This window comes from Odontesthes bonariensis, chromosome 2 (genome assembly GCF_027942865.1).
Source record: "Odontesthes bonariensis isolate fOdoBon6 chromosome 2, fOdoBon6.hap1, whole genome shotgun sequence".
Classification (NCBI taxonomy): domain Eukaryota; kingdom Metazoa; phylum Chordata; class Actinopteri; order Atheriniformes; family Atherinopsidae; genus Odontesthes; species Odontesthes bonariensis.
The window spans coordinates 13111394-13135115 of NC_134507.1; the positions used below are offsets into that span (position 1 = coordinate 13111394).

Below are 23722 nucleotides of genomic sequence, written 5' to 3' on the forward strand. Positions count from 1 at the left end.
AAAAAATTTCATGATCACCATTTTTACATGCTGTACTATTACCGTACTTTCCTGCATTGACTGCCATTTGTCTCAGCAGCAGAGCATTTGTGCCTTAAATCTTTCATTCCTTTCTGAAATCCTGCCAGTGTTTTACCTGGCTCGTGCTGATGAAAACAGTGATGCCAGTGGATTACCGATGAAGTGGATCCACCGTCTGACCCACACACTGATACAGTAGACCTCAGCCAGCTGTGTTGACCAATCCTGAGCGCAGCCAGGTCACTTTAGGTTAGCGAGCCAGCCCTCTAGGACCTATTGGCCAGTGCTCAGCAGCAGCCAGCCAGCCACCGGGGACAGGACTGCATAGCCACAGTGGCTGAGATGAGTAATGCTGCTGCCACCCAGGACTTAAAGCATTTAATGAGAGTAATAGCATCTACACACAAAAAGACAGAGTGACAGCATAGATTACGTGGTAAATCTTTGGGATAATGAAGAATCCAGGGACCCTGACTGGGGAAGTAATAAATTCACTCCTGTAAGAACTGCAATTACCTCTGTCACAGGCTGCCTGTACCAGTGTTGTGCAGGAGAAGCCGAATGATGCATCCCTCTTTAACATCATTAATAATTAAAGAGAGGAAAGCATGGATTATTAGACATGGGAGATTTTACCTTCTGATAGAAGAGAGTGGTACATTTGTAGCATCTGAATAAAGAATGCCCCTGAAATCGACTCTCTCCCTCTGTTGTACGAGTTCATTTCTCGTTTCGTGTGCTGCAACTATGTGTAGAGCGAGGTAACAAATGACGAGGCTTCCAAGCTTTCATTGACAAAGAATGGGATAAATCCACAAAGGAGACAAGGAAAGTAGCTGCAGAAAGGAGGACTGAATGTCCACTGCAGAGAGGTTCATTTGAAGCTGTTTAGAGTGTCAAACTCCATCAGGTTGATGGACAAAGAAGTGACCTGCCGCTTACAGGAGATCTGGCAACGCAGCCTGTACTGATACAACAGAAGGTATTCGTTTAAAGGTCATATCTATAAAAACAAAAAATGGAGCCACAGTGGTTATTGTTCTTTACGCTCATAATCAACGCTTACCTTTGTAGAGACACGGGACACAGAATGATGAGTGAAGTCATTTATGATGCAAGTCGCTGCAACCTTATTTTTTCTGATTGTCCTCCAGTTGTAGACGGCTTTTACTGCCTTTGCAATCCTGGTTATGGTGGGCCGAGATGTGAGCAAGACATTGATGACTGCGTGAACAGTTTGTGCAGCTCCAACTCAGTATGTACGGATCTCCATCAGGTAAGGAGGCAGCATATAATGTTACATTATGGCCGTTTATGCCTAAAAATGGCAACGTGTCCTGTTGATCTTTACAGTTAGTGAAATATTTGCATATATCTGTCAATGACTGTCATACAGTGAATACTTTTAAATATTTTTTCTGTTATAGTAAACATAAGCAACAATCACATGAGTGATGATATGTACTATTAAATGTGGGGTAGGGGTTCTTTTTCTCGAGCATTTTTTTTACATATTGCTTGAAATACTCTTCACACCCCCATTGCAACCAATTAATTAAAGGTTTTGACACAAATATGAAAAGCTTTAGTGGCCTCTAGAACGAACAATCCAGGAAAAACACTATCCAATCATACTGAACGGACTTAACGATGATTGGATTCTGATGCGTCTATCAAACTGCAATCTGCTCCTCCCTCCCCCTCCTTCCCCCTGTGCGCGTACCCTTCTTCGTGAACGAATTACGCGTCCAGAAGCTTGGCAGGAAGCTAAACTAGAGCCAGCTTGGCTAGCACCTAGTATTATTAAACGGTTCATTATGATGTTGAAAGGTATTTTCTTACCTGTGAATCCGCCATGAGAAAAAGTTAGCAAAAGTTAGCTAAACCAGTCGATGCTTGCTGTCAGAACAGCGCTCGTGCACCTTCGTGCTCGTGAACAAGCATTGCACGTTCATGTACTCTAGAGCCGTGGCTTCGGGGGGAAGTCTGAAGAAAAGGGTTGGGACTTTTTACCTGTGTATTTTCAAAATGCAGCTTCGCTGGACTCAAAATCCAGGATCTCCTACCCTACCTTTTAAGAAGAATAAACCAGATCTGCCTGACTGTTGGCGAACTGCTGACTGACACTTTTTAGATTTATACACTGCAGGCAAATATGGCAAATCTAGTGGTCTTAATGAAAAAATCAGCATGTGCAAATGTGCGTTTTCTGTTTTGGAGTAATAAGATGGCAACAGGAAATGTCTAATAGATGCACCCTGTAATTATACCTTCTTACAGACAAATTATGCCGATAACTGCATGTAATTTATACCTTGTGGATTAAGGCTTCACATAATGACCATAGGGGTTGTACCTAATTGTCCCAGGAAACAAAACCCAATTCGCTTTGCACATATTGAATATTAAATGCAAACTTATTGAAGTTTTTCTACATCTTTACAATATAAGATGTGCAAAACAACCCATAAGTAATTAGTCATCTTCAAAAAGGTTAGTAACAGATTAAAGATCATAAAACATATAGAGGATAGTAGTTAATGTGTCTCTTTTCTTTTCGGTTCATCTCTCAATCAGTATAACTTTTTGTGAGACCCTCTACGGTTCTGAACACCCACCATTGGTTTTTGGCTTTCCTGGCAAAGAAACCCCAAAACTTTTAGTATTTTCTTTTCTTTATTAAGCACTCCGAAAACATTTCAGGCTCAGTACAGTAGAATTAATGAACAACCATACTAATAAAAGTACCAATGTTAATGTACTATAATACTTGTTAGTGTGCAGCTGTGTTTCCATCCATTTGAACGTGAGGGTCAGCTTTTGAAATGTTGTGCACCGGTTTCTATTACATTGTTTGGATAATAATGTAGCATCAGACAGAAATAAACAGCATGGCCATCACTAACCAAAAACAAAAACACACACAAACAGATCAAGTGGCCTGGCCAAATGCAAGAGAAAAAAGGAATTCCTTTCAACTGTGTTTGTTGCGTTTACTTGGTCCTGTCGTTGGCAATTCTCATGTTTACTTCTGAGAAATAAATTGGCTCACGTTTTAGTTTCTAAAAGCACACTTCTAAGGCCTTCGGCAATATTACGCATGCAACAGGTGCAGATGGATTGTGGGGTTTGAGAGCTACGCGTTGTATCTTTTTACTCAGCCCTTCTCCAGTGCACGAGTGAAACATGGAATGTAAGCAGAAACCTGTCCAATTTGAACATTTGCAGAGCTGAATCTCTTTGTCACAGATGTGCCACTTATGTGCTGCTCTCACAGTTAATGTCGCTTTCATCAACAATAGTGGAAACATACTGTCGTAGCATCCTCTGCAAATATCCTTTTGTTGAACACAGCCACAAGGGAATAATTACAATCTATTACACAACCCCGATTCTCAAAAAGGGCACGGTGTAAAGTAAATTAAACAAAAAGAATACAATGATTTTCAAACCCGTAAACCGACTTATTACCTTTGTAGATGTCCAAGTTGCCAGTTCCTAAGGAATTAATGCACCATCAGAGATGCAGACTTATGAAATGAGTGCTGATAGCAGGCTCGATGGTCCCTGTTCTTTTAGGTCAGAGGACGCAGTGCCCATGATTTCCAAAAAGAATTTCAAATTATGATTCGTGTGACCATTGAACAGTTTTCCATTTTGCCCTTGTCCGTTCACGTGATGAAAATGTCGACGTCGGAGTGTGTGAAATCTCCTTTCACGCTCAGAAACTAACCCCGCTCCAGATGAGAGCGGACAGTGACAGTGATCAAAAGTTTTAATCTGAGGTATAGTTGCCTGATCTCAAGGGCGCAGACCGTTTCTATCCCAGTAGCGGATCTCTCTTGACAGCAGAGTGACGAGAATCTGAGGTTTTCAATCCCAGATACAACAGAATATACTTCCACCTGCATTCGGAGCACAGTTAATTTCTGGCTGTGAACTATGATTTCACCTTCCTGGATATTGAGGTTTTCACCCAGTGATTTTAAATGGGCTTTACCGAGAGAAGACAATCATTTCTTGAAGTGTTCCTAAACCCATACAGTAATTTCCCTGCAGTGCCACCTGGGACGCGATGATTACGCGTATCCAGTATTGATTTATGGCTGTGTCCTTTGTGCACTGAATCTTTTGATGACGTGCTGCAGATGATAGGAAAGTCTTCTCAGTTTTGGGACTACTTTACTGACCTTGTGCCAGTTAACCTGATTAGTTGCCACATGTTCCTTCAGCTGTTTCTTGCCGCTTCATTCAATTTAGGGTTGCCAGGCACACTCTTACACTCACTCTCAAGGTCAATTAAGAATCACCTGTCAAGCTATCATGCACGTTTTTGGATGGATCGAGGAAGCTTGAGCTTGCAGACCCGGATTTTCAAACCATTGCTTGTTTTTCTTTTCTTTTCCATTCAAATTTTACTCTGCATTCCAACTTTTCTTTTTTAGTTCAGTTTCTCACTGCAGCTGTATTGTGAACTGTGCTAAAGGGCAAATATAGGTAAGGGCCAACTATACGTTTCTGTAAACTTGACAACATAAGAGTGTTTTTAAGTATAGATCTGGTAAGTATTTGTTCAATCAGCAGGCTTGTGTGACAACAGGCCAAATATGCAGTCACCGGTAGAACAGAGGCAGAGAATTGCAAATGCGCGTCTCAAATGTCAAGTGTAAATGAGAAACTACCATCTTCTGTAGTTATTCATGTGCAATTAGAGCCAATAGCATTGATCTGTTGAAGCTGCAAAAAGGCCTTGGGAACTGCAAGCTTCTCGAGGGGTCTTATTCCAACAGCTGCTTATTTGCTAACAGATTGCAGTAGTGACACAGATGTGTCACAGATGAAGTCTTTGACTTAGTTTTTGTTTTTCTCTTTAGCTCCGATAACTTCTGGTGTGTAGTGCACCAAATGTTTAAAAAGGCAGAAAATATGTTTTTGTTCCTCACAGGAATTCTCTATATGGATATCTTACAGATTATTTGTGGTTTCATCAATTTTATTTACATTTTTTTTGTGAAACTTTAGTAACATTCAATAGTAAAACAAAAAAAATTAAATCGAGCTTTGGTATTGTAGCAGGGACCTTCTCTGGTGCAGAGGCATATTTTTTTTGATTATCAAGACACTCATTTTAGAGCTATTGTAGCAATCTTAAGATAACCGAATGACAAATTCTTGTTTGTGGCTTTATTTGAAGTGGTTTACATGGAACAGTGTGAAAGGGTTTCACAATTCTTTCAGCACTAAAAGACAAAACTGCAAAAAAAAATATGTATCTTCTTATTAGTCGATCTCTGTCTTGGGTATATTTCTTCCCAACTCATTATTCAAATTGGGCCAGCTTTTAGAAACCCCTTCACAGTCTTGTTTACGGTGCAGCTATTTGTCTCTCTGAACACTGTGTCCCTCGGAGCTTTATCTTATTTTGGAGAATTGCAATCCCTGAAGGTGACTTAGCAGCAAAAATGAGATTATGTTCTTTTGCCAGGGGTAAGGAATCGGAGTCTCCTGGAGGTGTCTAATTTATCACGAGGTGACGGCATTTTCCCACCACAACCATAAGGACCTATACAAATTATGTCAGACGAAGTTTTAACGGCTCCACTCCAGTGTATGAAATGGAGATTAGCGTGCATTCGACCAGAGGTGCTCCAGACCTTTAGACAGGATGCTGGCAAACGAGGATTCCTGAGCAACCCTTGACCATATGCCTACCTTCATAATGTATTCAAAGAGGAATTTAAATTGAGCTTGCACCTCACAAAGTAATGGACAATGAACGGTTCATCTCACATGCTGTGATTTATTATCACAACGCAGAATGCAACGGAGATTAAAGGACAAGTCGTCCACAGGCTGCTTTAAATGAACAAGAGAAAGATTGAAGAGGATTAGCAATGTTCAAAGTTTCATTTTAAATCTCTTTCTTGAAGTAAAGTATTGATTTTTACAGAATTAATAAATAGATAAAAAAAGGGGGGGGGGGGCTGACAAATCTTTCTTTTCAATTAAAATCCCTTTCTGAACATGATATGCAGTGGCAATATTGTATGCTTGATAAAAAGCTTGCAAGATATTCTTTGAATAGAAAGAGGAAAAAAAAAAAACCAAAGTGGACTGGTGCATTGTCCGGAGGGTGGGTGGTAGGAGGAATACATCTGCATAGCAGTAATGTGAAAAATGTTAGACAAGCCCGATTCTTCCACAGTTTAAACAGATTTCCGCAGGAAAGATTTTAGTGAGTGGGAGGTTTTGTTCTGCATTGTTTTTTGAGAAAATTGGGATTAATTTATTCAGATTTTTCAAGGATTGTGCCTTTTTTTTTTTTTTTTTTAATGTGGTGAGTAGGTAAACAAATACGCAACAAAATTCCATGTGACTGCCATATAACAATTTAATTAACAGCTTCTGCATGCAAACGGCATACCTTGCTGTTAATGGAGTGTGACGGCATCATAAACACTCGACTTCTCAGAAAATGCAATCTATACTAAGCAGATGTAAAGTGTCAGTGTGTTCCAGTGTTAATCTAATAGTGTTTCCTTTTTTGTGTTGCAGGGTTATGAGTGTGTGTGTCATTCAGGCTGGGAGGGGCACTATTGCCAACAAGAAATTGATGAATGTTTATCACAGCCCTGCAAAAACAACGCCACCTGCACCGACTTTCTCAACAGCTACAAGTAGGTGTGCGAGTTGGCTAGAGGGCACGGCCCTCACGAGGTGCATCAGTCCCTTAATGGATGCAGAAAAAGAATCAGTTCAGAGACGGCAATATGTCCTTCCACTGGCAGTGGAGATAATGAATTGCAGATGGCAGGTAAAACAAATGAGTCAATCAATGGCTCACAGCATGAAAAGGTTTCAGGGGATCTGTGACTCATTGGAGGAAAAAGCTGGTGTATCTGCCTGGGCTAATGCCCCGATCTCGCTGGGGAGACGTTAAAGTGCTTCAGGTGGAAAAGTTGAGGGATGGAAAAGAATGCAAGGTGGAGTGCTTGGCAGTACTCTGGTACTCACTGCCACCAAGTGGAATATCCACCTGCCTTAAAGAGGAGGTACTTCAGATTCACACAGTCTGGTTCTCCCCGTCTCTCACTGTCTAGCATGCTCTGGGTTTTTCGTGTAATCCCCCCCTCGGCACTCGAACCCCCTGTGTCCTACATTCAGCTGTCCAGAATTGAAAGCTGCTCTGACCGTTAGTGCAATTACCCTGTAAATTTCCAACACTGCCTTCCACGAACATACAGGAGAGTGGTGCCAGCGCACCACGGTGACTCTGTAATTGTATGTTGAACATCATACCATGCGGTTCATTTCAACAGCATCTCACGATGTAGCTGCTTCATCCATTTTTAGCGCGGTTGTTCCAGAGAACGCTACAGCCTTAGCCCTTGCTAATGCTATGAAAGAAGTGTGTTTGAATTTATACCAGAATGACTTCTATAACACTATATATTCTGTCTGGGGTATCCAAGGTGCTTCTGCTCACTGGGGTGGACAGGTGTGGACTGTGCAGAGGACGTGAATGAGTGTAATTCTGGGCCCTGTCTAAATGGAGCTCGGTGTCAAGAGTCAGACATACCTGGGGAGTTCTCCTGCACCTGTCCCCCCTTCTTCACTGGCCCTTTGTGCGACCAGCCTTACGACCCATGTGACCCCCTTCACAATCCCTGCCTACACAACTCCACCTGCCTGACACGCTCCAATGGAACAGCCTCCTGCAGATGCCCAGCTGGTGAGTGAACACACGGCCATAGCCTTCTGCTCAGAGCTTTCATTTTAACCCACTTTTCTAGTGTTTTTCTGTTTTTTATGGAAACAGATCTTGTAAAACTTAATTATTAAAAGAGTCATTTCAAAGGGAGGCTTTGCTTGTTTTTGTCTTCTCTCTGAAACGCTTTCAGTTATCCTAAAAGTTGCTTTATAATCGTAGCTGTTTACTGCCGTCTTGTGCACAAATCACGGACCCTAATGCATAGAAACGCGGATGATCGAAATAATAGCAGTTATAATTATAATTTCCCTGCCATGATTTCTATTGGTGATCCTTATTTTTTGCAGCTATTTGGTGAGGAATGGAACTGTAAGCTGGTTATTGGCTGACCAATGGGTCACGGAGGGCGTAATGAAATCTTGCTTTACCAGAAAATTCTGTTTTGTTTTTTTTTGTTTGTTTTTGTTTTTTAGTGCAACAGTTTTCCTTGTTTTTTTTGTTTTTTTTTCCCATTGTAATTTTTGGAAAGATTGGTCAACAAAGTCAGTTGTGCCCCATTTGTGAGTTAATTAAAGCAAGTTTTCCAATCAAAGCATTTTATTTTGGGTCTACTACAACATGTTTACATGCTTTAACGTTCACAAGCCACATTATTTTTCCTATGCTGTACTTTGCTGTATGCTCTATGCTGTCTTTCCTGTCTGAAAACACATTTTTCTTCCAAGCCCTGGGAATTTCTTCAGTTTGCTCTGATTGGTTTATAAAAGGCAGATTGCTTGACATCTGCTCATTCTTCATTTCAGTTTTACCAAAGTAGTCACAATGCAGGCATTATGCTAATGCATGTCCTCAAGTTTAGGCAGAAACTGGACTACGAATAAGATATTTTGTTGAGTTTTCTTCTGTGAGAGCCAACACAGACATCATATATCACACTAAAGGAGAGGTTGGAACCCTAAAAGCCCAACATTAACACTTTAAAGGCGACAGTGAGTTGTTCATGCTACATTCTCCTACCTTTATGTCTACCTTTCAACCACACAATATTTACAGACCTTTCATGGCTATCAACAAATCAATTTCTTTCTCTTTTTTTACGATGCAGTTGCTCATTTTTCTTTCTTTCTTTCACGGCTTATCTCATTTTTATTCTCCAAACAAGTCGAATCAAGGTAAACCCATTAGTTCCCATCGCCTTGGTAAGAGATAACAGTCCCTTTTAATCATTCCTTCTAACATTCTCTGTGTTTTGATGACAACAAACGCTCCTGTGTAAAGACCGGTGTGTGTGTGTCACCACTCAACGCTGCGTTATAACCCAACAGGAATAAGCTGAGGGATCAATGTTGATAAAAGACAGACTCCATTTGTGTGCTTTGATTTGGTTTCTTCTAAATGACCTGAACTTGTTAAGCGACTTGTAACCTTATAAACTAATGTTTACAAAGCTTAAAATCACACATTACATAGTCATTTATTTCTGCATCTATTTTTCTTCTGTAGTTGCAAAGGAAACAGGCAGGAAATGTGGAAATAGGCAGAGAGTCTGCTTTCTGTAGACTTTATGACCTTATGATATCATAAGGCATGATACGCCTTTATAACTTTATAAATTATAACTGGACATACGATAGCTTATTAATCATTTATAGTTTTACATTAAAACAGTTCATGCCACACTCGTACATTCTGTATCCGTGTTTAAACTCTGTCTGTAGTGGCAAAGCAAACTTTGCCACTGACAGGTGGTAGATGGATCCTTTCCAGTAGAATGAGGCTGCGGCCATCTTGAACAGTCATGTTGGCAGTGATGGATTACACATCTGGGCGATAAAATGATCATCAAAAGGACTGGAATAATTCAGGCACAACAAAAAAAAATTTACCTAATGCAAAAGTAATTCGATTTGTAAAAAGCTGTGCATGGATAGGCTTTTCTACCACACGAACGTTTACATGTAGTCATTTAGCAGACGGTTTTATACAAGGCGACTTGGCCAAATATACTTTACAGCCCGTGTCGTAGGCTGTACCTCCAACCTGATTAATATAGGGTTTCACTGTCCAACGAGCAGACAAAAAAAGGGATGAAATCGCCATGGGTGGTGACTGATAATGCGGCAGAATAAAATCTTTTTATAGATTTCAAATCCTACAAAACAGACTAGATTATTTACTTTATCAGCATGTTCAAAGGAATCTGTTTACAGCACATGCTTACTCACTCACATGTCCCCACTTTACCTCGGTAAATGACTTGGGGTTTCCATCAACACTGAATCAAACAAATTAAAAAACATTTCTGTTGCTTCACAGGCACGGTCGGTTTTATCAGGGAAAAAAACATGTAATGGAGCAGTGATGATGACCAATTTCTTACTAAAACTAACCTGTCAGGACACCGTTGCCTATTAGCCTAATCATTTTTTAATCTTAATATTTTCAATAGACTCTCCATTGTATAGGTTGAGATGCTATGAGGTTGCGCTGTACCTAATGGCTCTATCAGCACAGAGATGAAAAGATGTTGCCAGATATAAATAGAGCAGCTGGGTTAGTTTCAGAAAGCTTCCTTGGAGAGGAATAGGAAATTAGGAGCTGGCTGCATACATTACACCGAGAGCTTTGCGTGGGCTTGGTCGTCTTCACTTCACACAAGCGACTGTGACTCACTACTCTCCATTATTATTCACCATAAATCCATCCTACATAGCTACAACTCAACAATCACAGAGCTGTTATACAACCCGTGGCTCGTCTTGTTATTTACCATTCAGTGTAGGTTATTTGTCAAGGAAATTGTGTAGGCCTTACATTATTCCCAGGCCTAATTAAATTAGAATTTGTCTGCCTATGTCTGCCAGATTTAATGCCATTGGCAAATCTCATCCCACACTCTGAAGATGGACACCACAAACTAAATGCTATCAAGGTTAAGTTGACATTTAGTGCTTCACATTTAGTTGTGTGCATTTTTTTTTTCTGTTTTGCATAGGATGTGTTAAACACAAATTAAAGAAATAAATTGATGCATTGAAATGGCTCATGACAGTACCGGAAACTAGTCACAAAAAAAAAAAAGAAACGTGTTGCAGCAAGTGCTCGAAGCAAGATTACAGGTGGGTGCACAACAAAGCTTCTTTATAAGTCATCCATACCTGCTTTACCCTGTTCAAGGTCGCGGGGGGCCTGAGCCTATTCCAGCTGTCTTTGAGCAGGAGGCGAGGTATGTGACTCGAACCGGTCGCAACCATGCGTGCTCCAACTCATGTCTGCAGTCAGTTTAGAATCATCATTAAACGACACATCTGTCTTTGAACTCTGGGAGCAAAAACCAGACCACCTCAGAAAACCCCCACAGGCACAGGGATAACGGGGAGAATCGACACAGAATATTCAGGAGTGAAATGAAAATGAAATTCATTCAAATGCACAGATGATCTGTGCTCTTGTTACATGGGCACCGAGGGGAGGTCAAGGCAGCTGCGCCGTCGTAAAGCACGCCTCAGGATGTGGATGGAGCTTTGTGCTCTTGACGAGGCTTTATTACGGAATAAATCGGCTGCATTTTTGTTTGAGATGCTGTCCAGGTGCAGCTGTTCACCTGTTTAAACATGTTTATTAATTAACTCCATACAACGTGTAAAAGGCAGCATAAAAGAATAATAAGCACATCAAAAATTTAAATGCTTATTTATGTGATAAGATTTATTGCATATTTATTTCTGTATTAGAGCTGTAAATCAATGCTGGCCTTACTATTTGATCTTATTATGATTCAACTGTTAATGATTTGATGCATGTCCTTTCATAATGACTCTGTCAGCCACCGGGACTTCTTTATGATGAAATGCCTAATCTAATTGCCTTTTTATTTGTTCTTCTTTTTACTCTTTAATTCATTTTTGCATTTCTCAGAAGATCTCAGATTTTTTTTAACATAACACTGCAACAAATAAGTTACCTTTGGCATTAATGTCATTCATTCGATGTATCTTGCATCATCGATTTGCTAAATACATCGGTTGACTGTTTTTTGTTGTTTAAATGTAAAGAGCTGCATCTTTTCACTACCATTGTGTTGGTGACCCATCCTAATATTATTCATGCTGTATATTCATATATTCTATGAGTCTGTCGCCGCTGAAGTCCACAGATATCATGTGAACACCTTTCAATTGCCTTTATTCACCAAATCATTTACCTGGACTGTAATTTAACTGCAGACTGCAGGTATAGCTGTCTCTTTTGGAGAAAAGACTGCTTAGGCCACAGTCTCGAATAGTGAACTGGGGGTTATCCACTATATGTCCATAGATCCTCAGCTCTGATAGCTGCCACATATTTGGGGACTCTCTTCCCTCCCTGAGTTGGAGCCAGTTGTTCATTTTTGACTGATTAGTCTGGCTGGCTGTTGCAGACTTTTGGTCAGGGCAAAAACATAACAAGGTTCCTCATATTAGTTTTATTACAACAACACATTTTTGCTATACAGATTTTACTGACCATGTGGGTTTTTACTAGTTCATGCCTTTTGGGGAGTTAATTCTATCCAAAGCCACTCAGGGCTGAGTTGTGCTTTCCGTCGCCATTCAATGTCAGCCATCAAAGAGCTGCGTGTGTCTCCTCCTTTTGTTCCTGCTGCCTTTTCGCCGCCTTCTCTTGATTCTGCTTCGTAACAACCTGCTCAGCTTGATTGTTCCACCGGGACTTGAAAATGACCCAGCTGCTGATCTAATACTGTCATTTTGTGTAGGCCTCACTGCATTGATGCAGAATCGTTCAGGTCCACGTGGAGATTCATCTTAGAATGAAGAAATTTCCACACCTCAAATTTAAAATCAAATTTTTTTTCACTGTAAAATCCCATTGGGTAATTTAAGAGATCGTTATCTCATGTATTAATATGATTAATCATCTGCTGAAATATAAACATTGAATTTTAATAGCTTTTGGAAAGTATTATTGAATCGGCCTGGCTCAATTTTACATACCACAGTTGCATGGGGTCCGCTTCTCCTCCTCCAACCGATCATGAGAGTTGAAGCCAGTCCACTCTGCTCAACCCGCAAAGATTACCTGTTCGTTATCCACCAGATACCTGATCCGTGACGCCTGTTGGAGGATGCTTTAATGGTAAAGGCGATGGGCAAGTGGGGAAATTAGTTGACCTTTGTTGAAACCCAGTGAATTCTAAATGTTACCAGTGCTCTGCCTCTGAGCCACTCAAATGAAAATAAAAATACTTCCTTGATTTTATTAAATTACACTGCATGTTGTTCCCAAAAAGCTATACCTCTTTAGATACTCTGCTTTGGATACATTATGTTATCTGATATACCAGCTGGTTTGGTACACAGAACTAACTGGGAAGGCATCCATGGAAACTGTTTGCAAAAGGACACTTTCAATAGAAACTTGGCGGATGATTAGATGAAACCATCTGTCCATACCGTCTATTGTGGGTTACCTTCAACCAATCACATCATTGGAGCAGTGCTGGTTGGTAAAATCAAACTCTTGCAAAAGCCATGTTTTTCACAGAGAAAATTCTTTTAGTGTTTTTCTTTATTCCTCTCCAGCTCTGATAAAAACATACATGTCAGTCTCTATGGGATCTGCCGATAATTAGTGATTTACACCTAAAAACCTAACCTTGGCTGCCTGTAAAGGACACTGATCTGACCAAAGCACCGTGCCTTGGTTTAGGGCTGATCCTGGGTGCCTTCCTTAACAGAATGCCATACAAAATTTATTGGATACTGTTGAAGTAGTTTTCAACAGTAGTTTTTAATGGACAATCCATTCTTGACAGTTTATAACAGTTTGTTGATATCAGACATATTGTAACAGTAACGGTATTACATGCATGGTGGAAAAAAAAAAAAAAAAACAGACAAATGAACAAGCTGAGGCCAGAATGACCACAAAAGCATAATCTGCTCCATGAAAATGTACACTCGAGTTTTTTTTTCCAATTCTTTCGCTCCTTGGCTCCCCCTACAGATGTGGGATGTGACACCATTGTCATAAAAACAAATCTTTGCATGGACCATGTAAATGTACAGCCATGCACATTCATTTTTTTTTTATTTATTTTTTCTTGTCATGTTGGAGAGGCCACAAAGACACCATTAAAATCCTGTAAAAATGTCAAGTAACCATAAAACAAAAGGATGTGATATGGGGCTGGAAACTAAAGTTGGGAACCACTGTATCTTAGCCCCCCAGGCTCTCTAGGGCAGTTTCAGGGCCAAGAATGTGTGTAACAAAAGTGAATGTACTGGAGAATGAGTCGGAAGCCTACATTTTAAGGTTGACAAACTTCTTTAGTGTCGCATTAACAGAACAATAACACGCAACACAGTGTTTGTCTGTAGTCAGACTTTAAAGCATGGACAGCAGTTATTGATTTATTTTTTTTATTTTTATTTTTTTTTAACTTTTAACAATTAACATTTCATGTTTTTTGTAGGAATGGCACTGCAGTGGAGACTTTGATGATCCCCATGTGACAGCGGTAATACTCTGACAGTGACTGACTGTCTGTCAAACTTTTCTTAGCAGTCCTATGACATGGGGTCATTACAAAAGATAGATGATGGATGTGTGACTGACATATTAATTCAGTCATGCATATATATACTTTTTAACTTTCTGCATTAAATTAATTGTAAAGTTAAGTACGTCATTAGAGTTTTAGGGTTAGTAGACTCTACTACACTATAATAATCCCACAAAATGGTTGATGGGGCAGTTTTAGTATTCATCACCTCTACAGGATCTTAAAGGCAGCCATAAGGAGGTTTCTACTGGGAACAGGATTAAAGGGATTTGTAAAATGCAGCCACAATGAAAATGAGTTTTGTCTACAAAGGTAGACTGTGTGAACCTGGAGGGAAGAACAAAACCGGAGCTAGCTGAAAGAATCTTAAAAGAAGCTGTAAGTGAAGCCATTATTCTGCTTGTAGAGGGCACCTGCAGGAAGTTTTTGTTCTGCTAACGGTGACTCTCTGTTGAGGTGCTGACCAGGAGGCCCAAGCCATCTTGCCTGACCAGCACAGATGTTCCACTTCCCCCTTAATGAGGAGCCGCAGCAGGGAGTGCCAAACCTGATAGAAGAGCAACCTGGAAATGGGAGAGTTGGGGTAGAGGTCGGGGTGAGAGTTGCTGGCCAACAACTACAACAAATGAAACGAACAACACATGGCATCGCTCAGGCCAGATTGCGCCACAAGGCAGACTTGCCTCACTTTTTTTTTTTTTCTTAATTTATTTATAAAGAATAGAAATGTCACTACAGCATTTCATACACATTATATCTCAGGTAAAGTAAATTATTTTCCCAAAGCCACTTTCTGTTTATAGTTTACTTGAACTGTTTTCACCGGTTCAAGTCGTTCCTGTTGATTCAGACGAGCATAGAAGACAAAAACATTTAACATTTGAATGACTTTGAATATTTTACTTTTGCAGTATCTTTTTTGTAGTAAATGGTATCTCTGCTGGCTTTGGAACGCCTTAGTGTTCCTCAAGAGGAACTGGGGGGAGGTGGCTTGGGAGAGGGAGGTCCATGGATCTCTGCTCAGACTTTTGACCCCTACTGCTCGATCCTGGATAAGCTGCAGAAAATGGATTGATGAATCATAAAAATCATAAAATGATAATTAGGAACAATGTAATGAAGGATGACCAATGGCTGATCCATCTGATTCAGATTTTCTGAGAGATGTTACTTCTGTATTTGCACATCGAAGAGAAAAGCTGTACCACCCAATGGTTTGAATTTTTGAAAATTGATAGTAATGTGTTCTATGATCTGATGCCCATCAACAACTTTCTATTTTTTCTTTTTTTTGGGGGGGGGTAGAAAGTTGCCATATTTCATTGATAAAATGTAGCTGTTTTACAGGGGGACAATTGGCATTAGTTTGTCCCTCCTGTCCATTGCATCAGAAGAGTAAGAATACATAAAAAATAAAATTATTTTTTATTTTTCTGTGTAGGTATTTAATTCAAAAGTGCTATGTGGTCCCAGAAACCATTTGGTCTCCATGGCTCAGACTATCCCCATAGGTGCTCCTGGCCAGATGGAGAGCAAAGCCTTATATGCATGGCATGCTACACTAGCCTTCACCTTCCACAAGATTGAGATTGCGTCCTACCAAACAGTTGGTTAATGAGCTGCTGTGGAGCAGTGCCAGCAAGAGAACCGACACATACCTAATATGATATTGAAAAAGCTGTCAAGAGGATGTGCTGCCAAAGATGTGTAGAAAGAATCTGTCCTCATTGCATTCACTTACTCTTTTACAGAGAAAGTGGACAATATGACTTATAGCAGATGTGTTGCAATTTATAAACCAGATGCCCTGACAGCAGCACGTGAATACTGTTGACCCTTTCCCTCATTACATTGCCATGATACAGCACACGTCCTCAGTCGAGTGAATTTGCTGTATTTCATGTGTTTTATAGTGTGCTCTTCTATCATTTTTATGAATTCTGGTCGTATAAATTACTTCATGCAAACCACATTTACTGTTTTGCTTTGTATTGGCTCATAAGATGTTTAACAACGGTAATAAAAAAAACTTTATAGAGGGAGGAAAGTGACACAGTGAGATTTTTACACAAATGTCCTGGCTGAGATGGCAGGAGCCTGTGAAGCATTGTAGTTGCATATAACACCCTTGCTCGCATATATATACAATTCGAAAATGTATTATCCGATTTATCCTTTTATCATAATTTAACTAAGCCAATGTACTGGGTTTTAAAGTGTCAACAACAACCACCACCACTCACTATAGTGTAATTACTTAGATCAAACATATTCCAACGAAACCTCTCTCGTAAACTAATGGCCCATGGTAAGAGACAAAGAACGTGCATCTGGTATTTCAAGCAAAGTTCACAGCATCGGCTTGTAAATCACTGAGAACTGGTGGTCTAGTTTAATAATCTGAAAGTGAAAGCACACAGAGAAACAGTAAAACATTAATATGTAGACCATGTTTAACCTCAGAATGAGAGTGTGCGCCCCCCCCCCAGGCAAAGTTCACAAAACATAAGTGATAAGCCATTGCTGAGGGCAAAAGATTGCTCTTTTCTTTAATGTTGAGACCTCTGTTCAGAACTCAAACAACTTCTGCATAGAAAAGGCAGAAACAGAAGTCACAGCTTCAGGAGATTTGCCTTTCTAAAGATGCTTAGTAACGATCGATTCAGATATTTTAACGTTTGACTGTAGAATGCTTCGCAGCAGATAAAAATATCCATGTGGTGTCTTTGTTTTTAAACGAGCTGGCTAAAGGGCTGAGTGAATGCATTTGTCTTATGTAGCATACTAAGAAAACATTGTCTCTGATATTGGCTTGATTACTGTATATAGCTATCATACTCCATGACGGTCTTATTGTAGGATGCGTACAGACTGCATGTGGACACGGGATGCACTTCAAATAATACTATCATTGAGAATGTGAATACGAGCTAGAAACCCCGATGGCAGCCTCCCAGCATCTTCTGTTTAATGTGTGTCATGGTACAACAGAAAAGTCTGAGAAACAGGAACGTTGCATCCTGTACGTATAACACTGGCAGGTTGCATACAGTATACCGTTTCTGAAGAAGGTGTAGGTGATGTGTGGGCTTGCTGTGCAAAGCAATCATATGATCCAACATGAATGATAAACATGTAACATGATGATCCGCTCATGCGGCAGTTCGTCTTTATGTACTGAATAATGGAGGTGGCTTTTGTTTATTGTGTGCTCTCATGTGTAATCATCGAGGGCTTGTTTGGCATCGGTGATTGGCGGTTTTAAAGATTGCTTGAAGCTTCACTGTCTAGCGCGGGCAGGTCGGGCGCCTTTCTTCTTTGAAATATTGCTTAACCGTGTCTTTGTCACTCCAATATGCCAACTGTCAAACGTACAGACAAGAAAGGGAAAAACCAACAAAACAAAAATGACACACATCGGGACATAATTTGGAGAAAGAAAAACCAAGAACGCGTGGTCCTTAACAGGTAAACGAAACCTAAAATTAACCACAACGTGTGTGTGTGGAAAAGCTACATGCATCCCATGATTCAGTAGCCATGTTATTTAATTTATCATGTCCTTATTGGTAAAACCATAGAATTTAAAGAAGCTGAGACTGCATGCTAAAACGAGAAAAGATTAACAATTTATTAGTGCTGCCAAATGATCAGAAGATTATTTGAGAAGTAGTATTTTGCTACATTAACAAAACATCATGTAACGACGGATATTGAACATGTAATTTTGAAAGAATACATGTCATGCCTTTTTTTTAAATATTTTTTTTTTTAACCCACAATCTAACTCAATTTCCAGAGATCTTAATGAAATGTCTGTGACATGCTCTGGTGAAAATGACACAGAGAGTGCAGCAGTCGCCACACACACACACACACACACACACACACACAGACACCCTCTTAATTGACACCTGGGGCTGGGTGGATGGTGGATGGACATTGGAGTGGGGGTTAGCACTGTCTCCGCACAGCAAGAGGGTCCGAATCCTGGCTGGGGCCTTTCTGTGTAGGATGTACATGATTCTCCCCGTGCATGCATGGCTTCTCTCTGGGTACTCCGGCTTCCTCCCACCATCCTAAAGCATGCATGTTAAATTATTTCTTGATCCTAAATTCTCCCATGAGTGCATGTGCGTGACTGTTTTTTTCTGTTTGTCTTTTTGTTGCCCTGGGATGGTCCGGCAACCCGTCCAGAGTGTACTCCGCCTCTTTCCCAGTGGCAGCTGGGATAGGCTCCAGTCCCATCGGGACCCTGAATTGGATTAAGCTGGTATATAAAAATGAATAGATGGATAGATAATTTGCACCTTTATTTAGACGGAATATTTTAGGGCATGCTAGCGACTCATCTTCTCCCCTCTCTTCCTTAGGGTCTGCCTCTTCTGAGATCTGTAGTACTTAATGTGTGGAACAACTCATTACTGTATGTGAGAGCACGCATTCAATGGCCTGAGGGCTCAGACAACACATCAGACTGAGAGGAAAAAGACTTGAGTGGCAGTTTTATTCTCAAACACTTGCATTACTCTTGTCTGAAGGTTGTTGATGGACAGCTGGTACTGATCCCTTTTTTATGAAGGATCTTGTCAGAAGTTGTGTGTTGAAAGGCCCAAGAGTTTTAAATCGGCACTGCAGAATGTAGTGCTCCTTGCTGGTTAATAACACCATTGAAGAGTCATGTCCTAATCCCTCTGACACATGTCTGCTTCACAAACTCTGGGCTTGACCGTCGCTCCATTCCTCGGGGTTTTGTTTTTAGTTGCAAAAAATAAGAACCGACGCTTATATGGGCAATTTATCACAGACGTTTGTTTTTCCTCCAGCTGTTACTGTACAGGTGACGCCATCAAAAGCTCCCAAAAAATGCCAGGCGACTGTAAAGCAAAACGGTGTGGTGCTGGGCTGGAAACCAAAGTCGTGAACTGTGATATCTATCCAGCTGGGAGCTCTAGGGCACTTTCTTGCCAGGGAATGTGCATTACAAAAGTCAGTGTACAAGTCAGAAGCAGAGTTTTAAGGTCCATAAACCTCTCTAGTTTATTTGACTTCAACTCATTTATTTCTTAAGTGAACTTCATAACCAACGATGAGATTCTGGTGCTAGCAAAGCGAAAGCTAAGAGCTTCAACTTCCCGTTTCTGAGATACAGCGAACGCAGCATCAGCTGAAGGTGAAGCTAGGTGGAAATGAACAGAAAGGAGGCTGGATCCGTTTCCCTGCATACCTGTTCACAGAATGGGACTTTTTCAGACATAGGGGGCCCAAAACCAAAAGGGTGTTTGCGTTGGTAGTGGCCTGTCCTTCTCATGTCTCAGTGGAAAATATGCCCGAAAGCATAGTCAATATTTACATCTTTGAATGATCACACATAGACTTTCTATTGGCTGATATGCTAAATGAAAGTAACTAGTACATTTATATTTTTTGTTAATTCGAGGCAGAAATAACCTTCAGCTCAAAGTAATCTCTTTTTGTGTATCGTGTTCTTGGCTTACATGTTGAAGATGTTGTAATATACATTTTAGGCTCAAATATTTCCTTTAGTGTGTTATTTTGCTGTTTGGTGCATGTAAAAGATTTCCACAGTTACAAAGCCCAAAATCCACTGCAAAGGGAGTTATTCTCCTCCACAGAAAGCAGTGCTCCTTACCTGCCTGAAATGCTTTGCTTGTACTTGAGTTTTCTCCTCTTTGAGTCAATGGCATCACCATGAAGCACATTTTGCTTGATACCTGCTTAGTGGCTAGTTTGGAACACTTCAAGCAAAGATTAAACGACTACCTGCACTCTGCCAATTTTGACCATCAAGATGACCAATCAGAATAAACTGGGCTTTTCAGTAGGAGGCCTGAAAGAGACAGGCTAAACTTGAGGGCTTCAGAGGTGACAAAAGGTACTGAAGTGCCACACAGTTTAAAAAAAAATAAAAAATCATACCGTTTTTTAACATTAAGGCACTGTGACTCATTTTAGTTGTCCCAGAAATTGAATTATTAACTTGCCAGTGAGCATGAAATGTGCTCCTTAATGAGAAAAATGCCAAAGTCAAATAACCACTATAAGTAGAGCAACCTTTTTTTTTTATTATTACTCACTGAAGGCAAATTTGCTATCTGCTCAATTTTTACTGTTGTTTTTACCATTTTTTTTTTTTTTTTTTAAATTCATTTTCATTATTACATTTTAACACACAATGGCTTGAAAACTGTCACTTGTACAACTTTACTGCTCCCGCCCCGTTATACTGGAGAATACAGCGTGTCGGACTTATTAAAATGTGTATTGCTTTATAGAGCTTTAAAGATGACAGAAAAATTGGGTTTTTTCTTTGACTGAACAGAAGAATTTATGATTGTACACCTAAAGTGACATGATTGTAGAGCATAAATGATATAATGGAGGCACATAATTGAAGCTATCACTTATATTGCCATCATCGTAGGTCATTTAATAGGTATGTTTGTCTTTGGCGCAGAGACGAGACACCTGTGCCCAGGTTTTTCCACACGGCTCTTTCCTTTCACGTTTAGCTCTCTCCAACATTTATTTGAGTTCTTTTTTTTTTTTTTTCAGCAAATGTTCACGCTTGTCGTCAGAGACCTTTTTTTTCCTGTCAAACTTACCTTCAGGTGTTGGGATCAGGTTGGAACGCTTCATTATAGTTTATGAACATTTTCAAAAACAAAGCTGCAAACAGTTTGGCACATGGTTTAACACGGAGTGCTATTAGAAAATTTAGCCACCAGAATAGATTGTTGCAAGATGACTGAAGCTGATGAAAAGGGGGAAAAAAACTTGAGGGGCACGCTCAGCAGTAGCTGCTATTCAATACCCGCTATTGAATACTTACACAGGGAGAAAGAGGTTGGTGGCCTCTTTTATATGTAGTACACAAAAATAGGCCTGGGTCGGTAACAGCTGTACAGGAAACACATTTTAAATAAACTCCGTGTTTAATCATTTTGTGCCTTCATTTGCAGAGCTGAAGAGGTGGTCCAGGTGTGTAGCGGTGTGGTAAAAATGCTTCAGTAGCTCCTGTTTACATGCAAGAGATTTCTATTCTTAACCCACTTACTCAACTAACTCAATTTTTTTTTTTTGTCTATGCACAAGGTCTTATAAGCATGCTGCAATCCTTAGTGAAGAGGAAAAGCTCTGATGAATAATTTGAAATATAGTTTATTTGTCTGTTTAATATGTATAATGTGTAGTAATATAAATTAACTCTATTTAAAAGGGATGTTTCTTGTGTTTTATCCCGGTGGGTTTTTTAGACCTTAAAATAAACATTTCTACCCTTTTTTTTTTACAAGATAGATATGCTTTGTTAAAGTTGTTCCATTTGCTGGATTCGTTTCCTATATTCACCCACAAACCAACCAAATTGGCAGCCAAATGCTGCATTTCCTGGCCAAACGCTCCCTAAACATATTTTCTTGTTTTAATTAATCATTTTCCCACACAGATTTTGGGGCCACCATAAGTTTTTGATAAATCTTAGTGGGATGCTGCATTTGAGCTTTTTTTTTTAAAAAGAAAAAAGTATGCCGTCTCGTTAATGAAATCAGTGAATTTTAAGGCCTGAATTCTGAGCCAAAACTCTCTGTCTTGGTGCATTTTGATTTCAGTATTAAAATCCTGCTCAAATGAACACAGCAATGACATGTGCCATTTGGAGTATGACAGCACACAGATGACACCACAGAGTGAGATCATAATCTATACTGCAGAGGCAGCGGGCTATATGGTTTTAAATGAGCCTCCTTCTGAGAAACTGCTACATCAAAGTGACTGAAGACAATAGTTGCAACTGTGGCAGTCCAAACCACACATACTCTTTTTTTTTTTTCTTTTTTTTTTCTTCAATTGAAACGTCAATCAAAGTTAGTTCAGTATCCACTGGGGATTGCCCACAATTTCTTCTCCTTTGAGACATTTACTGGCAGCTGCAGTGATCACATACTGTAGCTTTTGCAAGATGATGGAATGACTTTGTGGGCTCACGCCTTGGGTATCCCTCTCTGTACTCTGTCAAAGAGAAACCTCCAGTCTCTGTTTAGTGGCAAAAGATGCATTACATAGCATTGACATTCGAAATAGTCCCCAAGGTGCTTCACAATGGCTTTGACGGACGGACCAGCTCGGGAAACTTTTGTTGTCCCTTTATTCAGCACATGCTTCGTCCTGTTTCATTTCGCTCTCATTCTTATGTCCAAACTTACACAGAACTGTGTCACTGTCATTACCTTTTTTTTTCCTTCCATTAGTATCATTGTAAATGGAAATGCATCTTTTTTTATTCCAATCATACGATTATAGCCTATATAATTATAATGGCCTAATAATCCTGTGTCAACTTTACCATTACCATCACAGATGATCGTATAGCATTATCTACTTATAGTATTTCTTTCTGTACAGGAAACCATCAGTCTGCTATCATGAATTCAATAAAATGTGTTTTTCATGTTTCCTAAAGTTCCACTTTTTCACAAGTGCAAGATTAAACTAAATGCACTTAAAAATAAGATGTTATGAGTCCAGTAACATTACAGTAACAGTAAGAGCACAAAGAGTCATTGTAAAGAGTTTTTTTATGAAGCCGTACTCTTTTGCCTGCTTCATATTTAAACGTGCACGGCAGATGTTGCCTTGTTGGGATAACAGGGATGTTTTATCAGTCTGAATAATTTTCTTTTTTTTTTTTTTTTTTCCATTAAACCTTCATTTAACCAAAAAAGTCAATTGAGAACAAATTCTCCTTTACAATGACAACCTGGCAAGAGGCCGCACAAAAACCAGCAAACAACAAAAGACACACATCAAACAATACATTATCAGACCAATTTAAGACCGGTTGCAATATGACGTATAGAATAATAAGACTGATAAAACTAGCTGTTGTTAAAAGCAAGTACAACAATCACAGACTGAGCTTTAGTTTCTGCTGCAAATGATTCCAGAGCAGGTTTATGAAGCTACTTGAGCTACTTGGCTAGTGTTATGGAAATTGAGTAATACATTTGAAATATTGATTGATATTGATCCTTAATTTTGCTCTGAATCTCATATCCTTCACTTTAGTCAGTGTCACTGAATCTGAATTTGACCCATTTGAATGTAAACGATTGCATGGTGAAGGAAAAGAGAGCTATACAAGGTTTGAATAAGAGGGCTGCACTATATGTTTAAGTAAGCAGAGCATTTTGTCCTTAAGAGATTAATACAAGTTGTAAATTATTGTCATATTTTGATTTGCAGTTCTGAAAAATCGCAACTGTTAAGATTAGGATTTTTGTGGTGAAACTATGTTTTAAATTCTGTCTCTATCTCTTTCTCTTGGAACTCGTAGTAGCAGTAAATATTCAAACCTATTAAATCCTCTTTTCTTAGCATGCCTGTCATTCACTGCTGTCCAATCA

General features: G+C 39.7%; 1 protein-coding gene across 1 annotated transcript in view; it reads left to right on the top strand.

The window, feature by feature from the left end:
- Window positions 1-23722, top strand: part of eys (eyes shut homolog) — a 178648-nt gene that overhangs the window by 55188 nt on the left and 99738 nt on the right. The window contains exons 22-24 of the mRNA XM_075477841.1: window positions 1176-1297; window positions 6577-6698; window positions 7494-7753. Coding sequence (XP_075333956.1) covers window positions 1176-1297; window positions 6577-6698; window positions 7494-7753 — 504 coding nt within the window. The remainder of the gene's footprint in view (window positions 1-1175; window positions 1298-6576; window positions 6699-7493; window positions 7754-23722) is intronic.